The sequence below is a fragment of the Notolepis coatsorum genome (genome assembly GCF_963971535.1).
Source record: "Notolepis coatsorum genome assembly, chromosome: 10".
Lineage (NCBI taxonomy): Eukaryota > Metazoa > Chordata > Actinopteri > Aulopiformes > Paralepididae > Notolepis > Notolepis coatsorum.
In genome coordinates, this window is record NC_140174.1 from 6183823 (window position 1) to 6200961 (window position 17139).

At 44.7% G+C, this 17139-nt stretch overlaps 1 protein-coding gene across 1 annotated transcript in view; it reads right to left on the reverse strand.

The window, feature by feature from the left end:
• Positions 1-17139, reverse strand: part of baiap2l1a (BAR/IMD domain containing adaptor protein 2 like 1a) — a 121222-nt gene that overhangs the window by 15166 nt on the left and 88917 nt on the right. Inside the window, exons 6-10 of the mRNA XM_084322327.1 lie at positions 16058-16288; positions 14171-14297; positions 12720-12936; positions 4097-4156; positions 3862-3997 (exon numbers count right to left, since the gene is read on the reverse strand). Coding sequence (XP_084178453.1) covers positions 3862-3997; positions 4097-4156; positions 12720-12936; positions 14171-14297; positions 16058-16288 — 771 coding nt within the window. The remainder of the gene's footprint in view (positions 1-3861; positions 3998-4096; positions 4157-12719; positions 12937-14170; positions 14298-16057; positions 16289-17139) is intronic.

The window sequence follows — 17139 nt, forward strand, 5'->3', positions numbered from 1 at the left end:
ATCTCACCAGGTGGCAGTATCGCCTACCTTTTGAACTCAGAAAGAAATGGATCAGGAGAGGCAATGAATGAACTGGACCATCAAGACTCGCTCTGAGGGGGAGGAGCTCTTCCAAAGCAATCGCTAGCAGATCTACTTGCCTCAAAACCTATAGTGTCCCGTAAACATGTGTAATTACATATAAACGATTAATCGCAATCGCCGATGGGATCATTGGAATTATTCTTTTTGGATTACCTTCTGGCTAAGGTAAGGACCCCCTATGTCTATTTTACCAAACCTTTACAGAGCATTTTCGGGGTAAGACTACCCCCCCCCCCTTGATAATTTTGTGAAGGCACATGTGTACATGGTATATACCTTTGATTTGGGAGTATTTGGAGTTTCAGGGGATCAACCAGAACGGTTTGGGCTTATTGCATATAACGTGTTTTTATCTCGCGATCTATGGAAAAAGACTGGATTATCTTGGAAATGGACGATGTTTAGCGTGTAATAAACTACAAACTACAGTGTGTAGAAACAAACTCTCTTTTTACATGTTAGGCTAGAAATAGTGTCTGTCAAATGAGCCATACTATTGTCTCCATATCTATAATATAGAATATACAATAGCTCCGCAAAGATCGTGAAATATCGCGAAAAATGGTCACGAAAAGCTGGCGCTAAACAGTGAAGGATGGGGGAAGCTTGTGGTGCTCAATGTGTCGAGATGCATGTGTTAGAAAAGAATAATAATGATTTCCCTAAATGAGTAATCGATCACCCCTCAAGGAATTCATGCGAGCCCTCGATCCGGGAAAACATTAGTCATGGAAAACAAACTCATGCCCTTCCCTGTCTCCCTGTGGTGGCTTTCAAGGTGTGTTTCTGACTGTGTGCTCTGACCTGAGGGTGTGGAACGATGACTGTGCAGCCAGGTGCTGATAACAGATCTATTAAATCAGTTAAAATAATATTAATGTGGGGCGGCTAAGTGGCGCAGTGGGCAAGGCGCTCGCCACTAACGCAGGGAGATGCTGGGTTCGAGCCCAGCTCTCGGTGTTGCTTCCGGCTTGGCTGGTCGTCCATACTAACACAATTGGCAAGTGTTAGAGGGTGGGAAAGCCGGTGGGTGGGGATCGGACGTTGTGGACAGCGACTCCTACAGGTCGGTTGGTGCGCCTGTGCAGAGCTCTGTACTGTGAAGCCGTATGACAATAAAGATTATCTAAATTTCTGGCTTCAGTGGTTCTGATTGGGCAATACCGCGTGGTGACACTGTTGAAGGGATGATGGAGGTGTGAGGACCAAAAGGTCTTTTTAATTCAACTTTTTGCACCTGAGTACTTTTTCGACGGCACAGATGTCTTAACAAAAGTTACATGTTTTATATTAAGTATAAGTGGTATTCTTAAAAACATTTGTTTTAATAATAATATAAAAATAATAGTTCTACATTCTGACAGCCATCAGTGTTTGGTCAGTAACATATGGGTCTCCAAGTCCCTCCACACAAAATAAATGTTCTGGTATCCCGTTCCCACTTTATCCAACCAGGAGAGAGAACTCCACACTGCAAAAATGGTCTGACAAAAATAAGAGATAAAACCTAGTTTTAAGCAAATATGTGCAAAGTAAAGTAATCTGTTACTTTACAGTGGAGGGGACTGGGAGACCCATGTTACTGACCAAACACTCTACTGTATATATCAGTGATAACCGTCAAAATGTAGAGCTACTTGACACTTATTTTAACGGTAGAATCTGTAATGATGTCAAACAGCGACTTCTTGGCAAAAGAGCCCCACTTGGTACTGCACTTAATTTAAATTCTTTGTTTTGGTTTGGCGTGTGGGTTGGAGTTGAATGGGGATGTGTGGGGAGGGATCGCTATCGCTGGCCACACCTCAGGCTCCGAGAGGTCTGGACACATTCAACGTTTAAATAAGTTACTAAACTCCAACAGGCCACACACCTGACCAAAAACAAAAAATTTAAACAAAGTGCAATACCATCGACTGTGTTTTTCTAGGCTGTTGAACCCAAGGATAATGGCACGCGGCTGTCTCTATCTCCAACCTCTCGAGACGGTTGAATGTCCCCGACTAAGGATTCGGATGGTCGACTATGATTGGCCAAAATGTGCCGTTAGTCGACTATTGGTCATCAAAAAAAAATTAAATAAAAAGGATATTATTTTTTATATATATTTTTTTGTTTAAAAAAATTATAAAAAAAATTAACGTTCCATTTGGGCTGTGGGGGTGCTTAATGTCTGAAGGAGTCGACTGAAGGCCTCTTGTCCTCTGCAAAAGCATGCAATTGGTCCACTGATGGATACATTTTGATATTTGTCTAGTCTAGTGTGTTCATTAAATGGGTGAAATCCTCTTTCAGTGCCTCTGTGCCTGTTTTCGTAGGCAGTTAGCCTCTGGTATGCGTGCCATTAGCGTTAGCCACGCTTCTAGGCCTCTTTTCTTTTGGAAAGAATGATAAAAAAATTAAAAATTAAAACATTATAAATATTATTATTATATATATTATTTTTTCGACTAAGAGGTTGGCTAGTGACAGTCGACTACGGCTCCTTTCGACCGATTAGTCGACTAATCGACTAATAGGGGTCAGCCCTAAAAGATGGATATAAAACAAACACAAGCTTCTTAAATAAATAAGGTAAGTAAGTTCTCCTTGAGCCAGAACAGCCAACGTGACAGGAACCTCTCTCCTCTCTCTCTCTTTGACGTACGAATACAAATACACACACATTAGTCAACGCCAAGCTCCCAACCGCCCACCCGGGTTAGGATGAGGACACACAGTATTGTTTGTTAGGTGTGTATTTCTCTAGACTAGAGCATGATTTCTTAACCCTTTCACGTCACGGGACCCAGGATCATAGTTTAACCCTTTCACTACCACACTACAGAAGGTTAACCCGTTCACGACTACCACACTTCAGACGGTTAATCGTCTGTAGTGTGGTAGTGAAAGGGTTAACCTTCTGTAGTGTGGTGGTGAAAGGTTAACGGCCTGTAGTGTGGTAGTGAAAGGGCTAACCGTCTGTAGTGTGGTCGTGAAAGGTTAACTGTCTGTAGTGTGGTAGTGAAAGCGTTAACCGTCTGTAGTGTGGTAGTGAAAGGTTAACCGTCTGTAGTGTGGTAGTGAAAGGTTAACCGCCTGTAGTGTGGTAGTGAAAGGTTAACCTTCTGTAGTGTGGTAGTGAAAGGTTAACTGTCTGTAGTGTGGTAGTGAAAGGTTAACCTTCTGTAGTGTGGTAGTGAAAGGTTAACCTTCTGTAGTGTGGTAGTGAAAGGTTAACCGTCTGTAGTGTGGTAGTGAAAGGTTAACCTTCTGTAGTGTGGTAGTGAAAGGTTAACTGTCTGTAGTGTGGTAGTGAAAAGGTTAACCGTCTGTAGTGTGGTAGTGAAAGGGTTAACCTTCTGTAGTGTGGTAGTGAAAGGTTAACCGTCTGTAGTGTGGTAGTGAAAGGTTAACCGTCTGTAGTGTGGTAGTGAAAGGTTAACCTTCTGTAGTGTGGTAGTGAAAGGTTAACCTTCTGTAGTGTGGTAGTGAAAGGGTTAACCTTGTGTAGTGTGGTAGTGAAAGGGTTAACCTTGTGTAGTGTGGTAGTGAAAGGGTTAACCTTGTGTAGTGTGGTAGTGAAAGGGTTAACCTTCTGTAGTGTGGTAATGAAAGGTTAACCGTCTGTAGTGTGGTAGTGAAAGGTTAACCGCCTGTAGTGTGGTAGTGAAAGCATTAACCCTTTGTAGTGTGTTAGGGAAAGGTTAACCGTCTGTAGTGTGGTAGTGACAGCGTTAACCCTTCGCAGTGTGGTAGTGAATGGGTTAAGACACCAGGATCCAGAGAGGCACTGACCGTGTCCTGTGGCGAGGGCGTGGAGAGGCTGGAGGGCACGTCGTCGCTGTAATCTGCGGGCGGCAGGAGGACGGGCTCCCCCCCCTCCTCGGGCAGGCTGGCCACGCTCAGACTACGCACGGGGGTGCCCAGGGTGCTGTTCGAAAGACACAACGACACGCACGTCAGATGGCGGTACCAAATCATACCAAAACAGACCCGAGGGTTGTTGAAAATAGTGTGCTGTGCTTTGTACCTGTTGGAGACCGCCGGCTCGGTGCAAGGTCTGCAGTAAGAAGAGGGAAACCAGCCCCGCCTGGAAGAAAAACAAACGCACCCCAACGGTGTCAGGAGGACGATTAGAAGACAATAGACAGATAACAATAGGCTGTGTACAGTTAAGTACAGTTAAGGGAAAATCCACCCAAAAACTGAATTTACATGTTTTTTTCCCCAATGATCTTGGACAGTACAGTCAATATCTATAGACCTGTTCGCTGTTTACAAACATACCGTGTTCAGCGATGCCAACTGAGTCACGTGACTAAGTTGCCCACTACCTGCACGAGCTGCTGCGCCGAAAAAAAGAAGTACAACGGGCTCCATGGAGAAACCCTGACACTCCTCTGACTAAATGTTGTTTCAAACGAAAACGGCTGGATATCATTTTGCCAAATCAGCGTGGCTGTGAGTGTGCAAACAGAACATGCAAATGATCCTTGTAGAGGTGGAGAAACCTTCCATTTACTTGGGAACAGTATCTACTTTTAGTTTTAGGCACATTTTCTGAAAATATGGCTAGGGCTTAAGAGGTTAAAGTGACGTTTACACAACGTCCGGTCGGGTCAACCATTGTGTGAACCTGTGGTGAATCTATGGTTAAAGTCAGATGAGGTTATGCAGATTTGAGATTCAAGATTCAAGATTCAAGAGATTTATTTATTTGTCACATACACATCCAGACATGTAGTGAAATGAAGGTGGCCATGCCCGGATATGATAATGGTTATGATGATAGATATGATAAAGTAGCTAGCTACACAGGAGAGAAGAATGGCATATCGAGCCCAAGTATCAGATTTGTTGCTAAGGAACAGATTTCTATGTGCACCGTGATGTGCCCCCCGTTAACCGATAATGAGTAACATTTAAAGAAAGCATTTTTTTCTTTTTTTTTTTCGTTTTTCTCCCATCCCAATGTTAGTCGTTATGCAAATTCCCAATCCCCTTCCTGGTCGTTGCGCACTCTACCCCCTACCGTCGGTCCGGGAGGGCGGAGACTATCACATGCTTCATCCGACACATGTGTAGCCAGCCCACCGCTTTTTTTCACCTGGCAGCGCGGACTCTCACTGGGAGAGTGTAACGTGTGGAAGGTCACACTACCTCTCTTAGATCCTTCCCTTGCTGTGCAGGCGCCCCGACCAAACTGTAGGAGTCGCTGTTTACAACGACCAGGACCCACCCTCTAACACTGCCAATTGTGTCAGTATGGACGGCCGGCCAAGCCGGAGGCACCACAGCTGGATTCGATCCCACCCATCTCTGTGGTGGTGGGCAGGCGCTTAGTCCGCTGCGCCACCCGGCCACCCAAGAAAGCAACTTTTAAAGGAGACACAATGAAGCTCAATGAGGAGGTTTTTATCCAACCTCTTCTGAGTGACAATGTAAAAACTATAGCTTCAAAGAGCTGGACGCGCTGAATCATCCTTTCTCCCGCGTTCCTCCTGCAGCACCGAGGGCCCGAGTGGGGGAGAGTGACTCAGCACCGAGGACCAGAGTGGGGGAGAGTGACTCAGCACAGATGGCCAGAGTGGGGGAGAGTGACTCAGCACCGAGGGCCCGAGTGGGGGAGAGTGACTCAGCACCGAGGGCCAGAGTGGGGGAGAGTGACTCAGCACCGAGGGCCAGAGTGGGGGAGAGTGACTGGTCGTCAGCGCTGACAGTAATTACCCAGGTGACCTAGAGGCGACTCTGCAGATCTGTGCTGCGGGCTCTCAGACCCCCTCAACTGCTCTACTGAAGAAGAAAGACAAAAAAGTTAAATAGACATATTCATTGTAACGTATAATATTTACATTTAGTCATTTAGCTGAACGCTTTTATCCAAAGCGACTTACAAGTTCTGTACGGCAAGTCATCAGGACTCTATCAGCTGAGTAACAATGTTCATCAAAGTGTTGCGTGTTACAGTGTAGTAGGGCTGCAACTAATGACTAATTTGGTAGTCGACTAATCTGCCGATTATTTTTTCGATTAGTCGACTAATCGAAAACCAATGTAAACAACAATTTTTTTTTTTTTTTAAATTACCTATCTTTGTGAAAGTGGCTTCTCAGCTCTGGTCCAGCTGAAGACAGAGCAGAGGAACAGATTGGACATTGAGCATGACCTCAGAGTTGCTTGTCTACCATCACCCCAGACTTAGACTCTTGTCAGGACCAAACAACAACATCATAACATGATGATCCCATAGCAAATTAAAATAATGACTCATGAAACATTTGAATTTGGATCTTTAAGCCACTTTAAATGAAAATGTATTTGAAGAACAATACAGCAATCACTCATAACAAGATAAATAAATTAAATAATACAAATTAAAGTGGAAGTGTACTTTAAATAACTTTTGTTTGCTGTGTGTGAGAGGAGTCCGTGTGTGTGTGTATGTGTGTGTGTCTTACTCTGATCGCTGTGTGAGTGAGAGGAGTGTGTGTACTGTGTAATTTGTGTGTGTGTCTTACTCTGATCGCTGTGTGAGTGAGAGGTGTGTACTGTGTCATTTGTGTATGTGTGTGTGTCTTACTCTGATCGCTGTGTGTGAGTGAGAGGAGTGTGAATGTGTGTGTGTCTTACTCTGATTGCTGTGTGTGAGAGAGAGGAGTGTGAATGTGTGTGTGTCTTACTCTGATCGCTGTGTGTGAGTGAGAGGAGTGTGTATGTGTGTGTGTCTTACTCTGATCGCTGTGTGTGAGTGAGAGGAGTGTGTATGTGTGTGTCTTACTTGTAGGTTAGTTTATTAGGACAAGTGCATGACAGTAAGGTTAGTTAGGGTTAGATTATTATTTTAATTTTTTATTATAATCTTTTTTTTTTATTCTTTTTTTTTTAAATTTCAGATAATGGTTGAAGGAGGGAGTAAGAAGTGCGTAATATAACCGATAGGGCATACAGACCCTCATCTGTTTACACTTTTTTTAATACGTTTTTTGAGTTAATTATATTGTTTACACTGTTTATTTGTTCTCGTGTTTTTATATTCAGGTCAGATTTGATTGCCTATATTCGCCGGCTTATTCACGCGTCGTCCTCATCATTACTCGCCAAGGGCAAAGAAAATAAACCAATCATGTGTAGCTGTGTTATAATACAAGTAACCGCGTTCCCAGTTGTATCTCCTCCGTGAGATAACGCCTGGTAAAGAACTACGGCCGAAAGTGTGTATGGGGTAGAATTTCCGGTGTATGTACTTCCCCTGGAAGCTGCCTCCGAACGGACCAAACTTTTCCCGAATCCTGTCGGCAAACAAGCTAGAACGTCCCGGTCATGTAGTAAATTCTTCAGGCAAAGCCGTTGCAGTGGCTTTGCATTTTCTATAATTGTTGTCTATAATTGTCTATAATTATAATTGCGTTTCTATAACGTTTCTATAATTGTTTTGTCGAAACCGGAAAGCCTGTAGCCTGTACTTCCTGTACTTCCGTTTACACACTTTAGGAGGCATATCTTGTCCAGCCTATAAGACAAGTGTCTCTTATTGGGCACAGCGGTGGCCTAAAGGTTAGAGGAGCAGTCTTGTGACCTGGAAGGTCGTTGGTTCGATCCCCTGGACCGGCAGGAGAAATCTGGGCGTCAATTAATAACTCTCTCCCATCCCTCAACACCAACCGCTGAAGTGCGCTTGAGCAAGGCACTTAACCCCAAACTGCTCCAGTGGAGTTGCTCAGTGGCCAACAGTGTCAGACTGTGGTTGTACTGGGCAGCTCCTAGTGGTCAACAGTGTCAGACTGTGGTTGTACTGGGCAGCTCCTAGTGGTCAACAGTGTCAGACTGTGGTTGTACTGGGCAGCCCCTAGTGGTCAACAGTGTCAGACTGTGGTTGTACTGGGCAGCTCCTAGTGGCCAACAGTGTCAGACTGTGGTTGTACTGGGCAGCTCCTAGTGGTCAACAGTGTCAGACTGTGGTTGTACCCGGCAGCTCCTAGTGGTCAACAGTGTCAGACTGTGGTTGTACTGGGCAGCTCCTAGTGGTCAACAGTGTCAGACTGTGGTTGTACTGGGCAGCTCCTAGTGGTCAACAGTGTCAGACTGTGGTTGGCAGCTCCTAGTGGTCAACAGTGTCAGACTGTGGTTGTACTGGGCAGCTCCTAGTGGCCAACAGTGTCAGACTGTGGTTGTACTGGGCAGCTCCTAGTGGTCAACAGTGTCAGACTGTGGTTGTACTGGGCAGCTCCTAGTGGTCAACAGTGTCAGACTGTGGTTGTACTGGGCAGCTCCTAGTGGTCAACAGTGTCAGACTGTGGTTGTACTGGGTAGCTCCTAGTGGTCAACAGTGTCAGACTGTGGTTGTACTGGGCAGCTCCCAGTGGTCAACAGTGTCAGACTGTGGTCGTACTGGTCAGCTCCTAGTGGTCAACAGTGTCAGACTGTGGTTGTACTGGGCAGCTCCTAGTGGTCAACAGTGTCAGACTGTGGTTGTACTGGGCAGCCCCTAGTGGTCAACAGTGTCAGACTGTGGTTGTACTGGGCAGCTCCTAGTGGTCAACAGTGTCAGACTGTGGTTGTACTGGGCAGCTCCTAGTGGTCAACAGTGTCAGACTGTGGTTGTACTGGGCAGCTCCTAGTGGTCAACAGTGTCAGACTGTGGTTGTACTGGGCAGCTCCTAGTGGTCAACAGTGTCAGACTGTGGTTGTACTGGGCAGCTCCTAGTGGTCAACAGTGTCAGACTGTGGTTGTACTGGGCAGCTCCTAGTGGTCAACAGTGTCAGACTGTGGTTGTACTGGGCAGCTCCTAGTGGTCAACAGTGTCAGACTGTGGTTGGCAGCTCCTAGTGGTCAACAGTGTCAGACTGTGGTTGTACTGGGCAGCTCCTAGTGGTCAACAGTGTCAGACTGTGGTTGTACCCGGCAGCTCCTAGTGGTCAACAGTGTCAGACTGTGGTTGTACTGGGCAGCTCCCAGTGGTCAACAGTGTCAGACTGTGGTTGTACTGGGCAGCTCCTAGTGGTAAACAGTGTCAGACTGTGGTTGTACTGGGCAGCTCCCAGTGGTCAACAGTGTCAGACTGTGGTTGTACTGGGCAGCTCCTAGTGGTCAACAGTGTCAGACTGTGGTTGTACTGGGCAGCTCCTAGTGGTCAACAGTATCAGACTGTGGTTGTACTGGGCAGCTCCTAGTGGTCAACAGTGTCAGACTGTGGTTGTACTGGGCAGCTCCTAGTGGTCAACAGTGTCAGACTGTGGTTGTACTGGGCAGCTCCTAGTGGTCAACAGTGTCAGACTGTGGTTGTACCGGCAGCTCCTAGTGGTCAACAGTGTCAGACTGTGGTTGTACTGGGCAGCTCCCAGTGGTCAACAGTGTCAGACTGTGGTTGTACTGGGCAGCTCCTAGTGGTCAACAGTGTCAGACTGTGGTTGTACTGGGTAGCTCCTAGTGGTCAACAGTGTCAGACTGTGGTTGTACTGGGCAGCTCCTAGTGGTCAACAGTGTCAGACTGTGGTTGTACCCGCAGCTCCTAGTGGTCAACAGTGTCAGACTGTGGTTGTACTGGGCAGCTCCTAGTGGTCAACAGTGTCAGACTGTGGTTGTACTGGGCAGCTCCTAGTGGTCAACAGTGTCAGGCTGTGGTTGTGGCAGCTCCTAGTGGTCAACAGTGTCAGACTGTGGTTGTACTGGGCAGCTCCTAGTGGTCAACAGTGTCAGACTGTGGTTGTACTGGGCAGCTCCTAGTGGTCAACAGTGTCAGACTGTGGTTGTACTGGGCAGCTCCTAGTGGTCAACAGTGTCAGACTGTGGTTGTACTGGGCAGCTCCTAGTGGTCAACAGTGTCAGACTGTGGTTGGCAGCTCCTAGTGGTCAACAGTGTCAGACTGTGGTTGTACTGGGCAGCCCCTAGTGGTCAACAGTGTCAGACTGTGGTTGTACAGGGCAGCTCCTAGTGGTCAACAGTGTCAGACTGTGGTTGTACAGGTCAGCTCCTAGTGGTCAACAGTGTCAGACTGTGATTGTACCCGGCAGCTCCTAGTGGTCAACAGTGTCAGACTGTGGTTGTACTGGGCAGCTCCCAGTGGTCAACAGTGTCAGACTGCGGTTGTACTGGGCAGCTCCTAGTGGTCAACAGTGTCAGACTGTGGTTGTACTGGGCAGCTCCTAGTGGTCAACAGTGTCAGAACTGTGGTTGTACTGGGCAGCTCCTAGTGGTCAACAGTGTCAGACTGTGGTTGTACTGGTCAGCTCCTAGTGGTCAACAGTGTCAGACTGTGGTTGTACTGGGCAGCTCCTAGTGGTCAACAGTGTCAGACTGTGGTTGTACTGGGCAGCCCCCTAGTGGTCAACAGTGTCAGACTGTGGTTGTACCCGGCAGCTCCTAGTGGTCAACAGTGTCAGACTGTGGTTGTACTGGGCAGCTCCTAGTGGCCAACAGTGTCAGACTGTGGTTGTACTGGGCAGCTCCTAGTGGTCAACAGTGTCAGACTGTGGTTGTACTGGGCAGCTCCTAGTGGTCAACAGTGTCAGACTGTGGTTGTACTGGGCAGCTCCTAGTGGTCAACAGTGTCAGACTGTGGTTGTACTGGGCAGCTCCTAGTGGCCAACAGTGTCAGACTGTGGTTGTACTGGGCAGCTCCCAGGTGTGATTCTATGTGTGATTGTGAAGCAGGGCGTTGCTGAACAAGAGCACTCGTGCTCACAGGACCTACCCTGGGTAAATAAAGATTGTTGCTGAGGGACAGAGAGAGAGAGAGAGAGAGAGAGAGAGAGAGAGAGAGAGAGAGAGAGAGAGAGAGAGAGAGAGAGAGAGAGAGAGGACACACACAGAGAGAGAGAGTTGTGATACAGAGAGAGACACAGAGAGAGAGATAAGAGAGTTGTGATACAGAGAGAGAGAGAGAGAGAGAGAGAGAGAGAGAGAGAGAGAGAGAGAGAGAGAGAGAGAGAGAGAGAGAGAGAGAGAGAGAGAGAGAGAGAGAGAGTTGTGATATATATATATATATATTAGGGATGCTCGATATTGGCTTTTTTACCAATACCGATATACCGATATTGTCCAACTCTTAATTTCCGATACCGATATCAACCGATACCGATATATGCAATTTGTTCTTACTTGCTTGCATGGGTAAATAAATGTAAAAAAGAAAAGAAAATGTTATGTCAAAATGTTATGCCAATATCGGCCGATAATATTCGGTAGGCCAATAATATCGGACATCCCTAATTATATATACTATAATATATATAGAGAGAGAGAGAGAGAGAGAGAGAGAGAGAGAGAGAGAGAGAGAGAGAGAGAGAGAGAGAGAGAGAGAGAGAGAGAGAGAGAGAGAGAGAGAGAGAGAGAGAGAGAGAGAGAGAGAGAGAGAGAGAGAGAGAGAGAGAGAGAGAGAGAGGGCCGTAGTTCTGTCACGTCAAGCATACATGCCTAACATGCCCTGTGTTTCCAACCAAGATGTATTACTGTAGCTAACAGACCAATATTATATAACATACACACAATGTAGGAACTAGTATTACCACCTGAGAAATGTGAAAAATCCCCACGTTGTCAAAACAACGGTGGCCTGGTGACTAGTGACTACAAACCTGATGACGGCGTGTGTCACATGCTGTATGGAATATCAGGAATAGTTCGCAGAGTTCATCCACTTCCCATTTTGAGTAATGAATATATGAACCATAGATCTTATAGTGAAACCTTCCAGGTCATGGAGATCTGCCTAAAAGTATAGTGAAATAATTAGGTTTTTCACGTTTACATACTGTAGCTAAGTAGATCCTAAAGATCCACACATAACCATAACATGTATCTTTTCCAGTTATCATACTTCAGGTTATAAAGCAGTTATAAAACTACGTAGTCAGTAAACGGCTAATATTATTGCTGTCTCCTGTGTCCAGTTTCTCTGTCTGCCATAGAGCTGGTTGTAAGCATCATAAATCTGTAATAAACTAAATAAAGTTCATTATAAAGTAATAAACATACTATAATAATAATAATAATAATAATAATAATAATAATAATAATAATAATAATAATAAAAATAATAATAATAATAATAATAATAATAATAATAATAATAATAATAATAATAATAATAATAATAATAATAATAATAATAATAATAATAATAAATGGTAAATGGACTGCATATATATATAGCACTTTTATCCAAAACGCTTTACAACTTATACCTCACATTCTCCCATTCACTCACACATTCACACACCGACGGCCATGCAAGGTGCCGACCTGCTCATCGGGAGCAGTTAGGGGTTAAAGGAACACGCCAAAATGTTGGGAGGTTAGCTTACCGTCTTCTCCAGAGAGAGAGACAAGAAGATAGATACCAGTTTCCTCTCTGTGCGTTCAGTAGAAAGCTATCTGGCTGCACGTTAGCCTAGCTTAGCACAAGTGCCGGTTAGCCTATAGGCATTGTCCAACTAACACCTCTCCCGAAGGCTAACCGGCACTGTCCGCTTCCATTCATTGTGCTAAGCTAGGCTAATGTGCAGCCAGATAGCTTTCTACTGAACGCACACAGAGAGGAAACCGGTATCCATCTTCTTGTATCTCTCTCTGGAGAAGACGGTAAGCTAATTTCCCCCAAAACGTTGACGTGTTCCTTTTTAAGCGTCTTAAGGGTTTAAGGGTCACACGTACTGTCTCGTCTTCTCCAGCTCGCCGTACAGCCAGCCGTCCTTCTCCTCCTGGATGAGCAGGGTGATGACGTCTCCGTCGTCGAAGCTGAGCAGCGTGTCGTTGTTCCCCGCCGTGTGGGGGAAGATGGTCCTGACGCGGGGCCTCCTGCTGCTCAGGTTCAGACTGGACGACTGGGACGGGGACCTGGACAGACTGATGTCCCCGATGCTGCCCTGGTCTGGGAGGGAGGGAGCGGGCGGGGCAGTGGTGGACGGTGAGTACGTGTTTTAAGTTCAAGTTCCTTATTTTTCTTTTTTATCCTCTTTTTTTCCGCCAGATTTTTCTGTGCTTTTCCTCCCATCCCAATTTTAGTCGTTATGCCAATTCCCCCCCTCCCATACCTGGTCGTTGTGCGCATGTGCCCCCTACTGGTCAGTCAAGGGAACCCTGAAGTCCACCACCTGCTTCCTCCGACACATGTGGAGACAGCCAGCGGCTCTCTTTTCACCTGACAGAGCGGACTCTCATTGGTGAAGTGTAACGCGTGGGAGGTCACGCTGCCTTCACCACTTCCTGTCTTTTGCTGAGCAGGCGCCCCTGACCTGACCTGTAGGAGTCGCTGTCCACAACGCCAGATTACCACCCCATCGACTTCCCTCCCGCTAACTCAGCCAAAACGAGTTAGTATGTCGGCTGGCCCAAGCCGCAGGGCAATGCTGACACCAGGATTCGAGACCGGAGGTCTCTCATTGCATTGGTGACGAGCGCAATCTGCGCTGCGCCACCCAGCCGCTCAAGTTCTTTATTTGTCAAATACTCAACAATACAGGGGCATTGCTGCTGGTAATGACATTTTTGTGTTTTGAGCTCAGACTCAACGGTGCACGGTTAAGAAACAACGATGAATACATGAATGGTAACAATAAGTAGTAGTAGTAAGATCAAATCAAATCAAATATAAAGTGAGGTAAGATCAAATAAAATAGTCAATTATTTAAAGAAAGTGTCTTGCGTATAGTGTATGTGCATGTTAAGGTGCAGTGCAGGGGTGCGTGTGTGTTTGTGTGTGTGTGTGTGTGTGTGTTAAATATTGGTAGTAGTAGTAAGTCAAATAAAATATATAATATATATATACTATATATATATATATATATATATATATATATATATATATATATATATATATATAGTATATATATATATATATTAAGGTTGTCAAAGTTATTGCGCTATTAACGAGTTAACGCAAAATTATTTTACCGGCACTATTCTTTTTATACCTAACTATACATAGCAGCTAGCCAGCGGTAACGCGTGTATACCTAACTATACACAGTTTGAGTCAAATGTACTCAGTTTGAGTCAAATTTACTCTGCGAAATTTACTGTGTATGGATTAGGGATGGGGTCACATTTCAAATACAGATTTGAGCGAACTGGACGAAGCCAGTCTCCGAGCAGCAGTGTGGTACCTGAGTTGAGGTCCGAGGTGGATAAGACGGGGAAGCGAGGCTCTTGGCTGAACATGTTGGCCAGTGGACTGATGGGCTGGGCTTTGAGCTGCGGCGCAGGGGGGGGCCCCACGGACTCCAGGTTGTTCTGAGGAGAACAGTAAGACCATACAATCACAATTAAATTCCTCTGATTCAGACCCATACTGTATCTGCATCTGTATCTGTATCTGTATCTGTATATTGTCAAGTTAAATGACAGTCTTTACTGCACCAGACTACAACTGATAACTAACTACATACATCTGATTAGCACTATACTCAGTAGTACTAATTTATATATTTTATACTGATTGATTGATTGATTGATTGATTGAACATTTTATTAACAGATTGCAGAATGGGTACAGTACAGTACAGCTCAATACACACAATTGTTAAGGGGATGCAGACCAGAGAAAGACTTTCGTCTCGTTTACATCAGGGTCCCCCATTTTCAATTCATCATAACATACATGACATACAGATAGACAGTACTGCTACATCTATACATTTATGACATACCAGATTTACAAATACAGTACTGTTTGTGATACAAAAGAGAGTATATACATTTGACGAAGAAACTGTACATTGGATGAGGTGGGGTGGGGGGGGGGGGGGGGGGGGTTGGGTAGGTGCGGTGGGGGGGTAACTGTACATTGGATTATCGACAAAACCTTACTTGGTCCCAAGAAGAGGGTCTCGTGTATTATTGGGTTAGGACATTTACTGTACATTGGAGGGGGTTGGGTTACCCAGTTTAATCACCTGTACATTGTATATTACTGTTGCACTTTACCGTTACATCCGCACATTGGTTGGATGCCAAACCTCTTTTCGTTGCACCGTACTTTTACATGCTGTATAATGACAAATACATTTGAATCTAATCTAATCTACTCTATGGTCTCCTTTTAAAAAGAGAAACTTTGACAAAATTGGAGAGCACTGCATGTGCCACACAGAACAACCGCTAATCTATCCTCATGAGCGTTTTTGGCACAAGGACATAACAATAGCCTCAGGATCAACGACAGTAAAGTGGTTATCAAGGCAAATGTGTTACAACAGTCATTAATGTGAGTTTAGTGTCTTTCTCCCACACAGTAACAATAATCACCGGAGGCCATAATAATAACAGCCAGTGGACTTTATCTCAGAGGCCTGAATTACAGCATAATTTCCCCCCTGGCTGGTGGCCAAGTAGCGATAACCTCGCACGTTTTAAACTCAATAACCCATTTAATGACAGTTTTATCACCCACAGGATTGTTACTCAACAGCGCGACAAACTGTAAACAACACCAATATAACATAATATGCCCCGAGACGAAATGCAAAATGATCTCAGAAATGAATACAGAAATGAGTAATGAGGATAAACAAAGTTATGCTATATTGTGTTATGTAGTGCTGTACTATATTCACTGCTGTCAAGTGAATCAAGTTTTTTTTTAAAGTTTTTTTTAATATAAGTAAAAGTATATTCTATATTGTAATATACTAAATTATGTTATATCTAGTCAAATTAACGGAAGAACAAATATAAATGTAAGGGGGTAGGGATCAATAAGCTTAGCTTCCCTCTACTCCTTTTTTGGACATGTCTGCTAACCAAACACATTGCTCTTGACCTTTTGTTTATAATTCCTTTTTTTTTTTTTTTTTTTTTAATGTTTTTTTTTAATGTTTTTTATTTGTTGTTATGATTGTTTGGTTTGATGGAACAACGTGATTTGTTTGGAGGAAATGGAGAATTACATGTTCAAAAATAAACTTTTCATTCATTCATTCATCTCTAAAATCACTGTGGCCCAAAGACTTATTATTATTATTACGGTGTATCTGAGAGAGCAGCGCACTCACCCTGTTGTAGCGCTGGAGGAGGAGGGGCGAGGGCTCCGGGGTGCTGGTGGACGAGGGAACACTCACCCTGTTGTAGCGCTGGAGGAGGAGGGGCGAGGGCTCCGGGGTGCTGGTGGTGGACGAGGGCGTCTGGATCCCCTCGATCATGGTCATCACCGTGTCGGGCACGTCCGTAGCGTCGCTGCACTTGTCCTGCCAGCTGGGGAGCTTCGCCGCCAGCAGGTCTTTGGCCTGGAGGGGGGAGGGGGGGGGGGGGGGGAGGGGGGAGGGGGGGGAGGGGGAGGGGGGAGGGGGGAGGGAGAGGGGGGAGGGGGGAGGGGGCAGGGGGGAGGGGGAGGGGGGAGGGGGGAGGGGGGGAGAGACGTTATGGAAGCTGTACAGGTTCTCCTCGTCCTCACCGAAGGGGTCCCGGTCAAGGGGAGGGTGTGAGACATGATAATAATGTAATTTATTTTGCTGTCAATAGATACAATTTTTTTTTACTAATTAATCTCACAATTTTCTGTAATTAATCTAGATTAATCTAGATTAAAAATAGCATTTTTCTACTTAAGACCGAAGCTTGTAACAGATATTTACTTTAGTAAAATCATGGAATTATGTGTAAAATCAACACAAAGACAAGTATATTTAGATTCAAAGACTATTTTAATAGCTTTCTTTGAATGCAGTTTCTCTCCTGTGAAATACAAATGTTCAACAAAACCATCAACATTGACTCAGCTATAGACCTCTTTCTTATATCCGCGGCGCTAAGATTGAAGATTTTTCACTCCATAGATTAATCTAGATGAATTTATTTTAATGCTTTAAATCATTTTAATTAATCTCCAGAGTTAAAGCATACATTTTGACAGCCCTAGTAAAAAATATACACATGACTGGACTTTTTTTTTAACTCTTACTCATAGTATAATATAATTATACCAGATTTAAATTCTTTATTGCCTATATTTATTGTAACGTATAATATAACCGATCTGCACCGTTGTTTACACTTTGTTTATTTGTCTCATATCTTTATATTCAGAGTACATTTTATTGCCTATATTTATGTCTTTCTACTATTACCCTGCCCATAC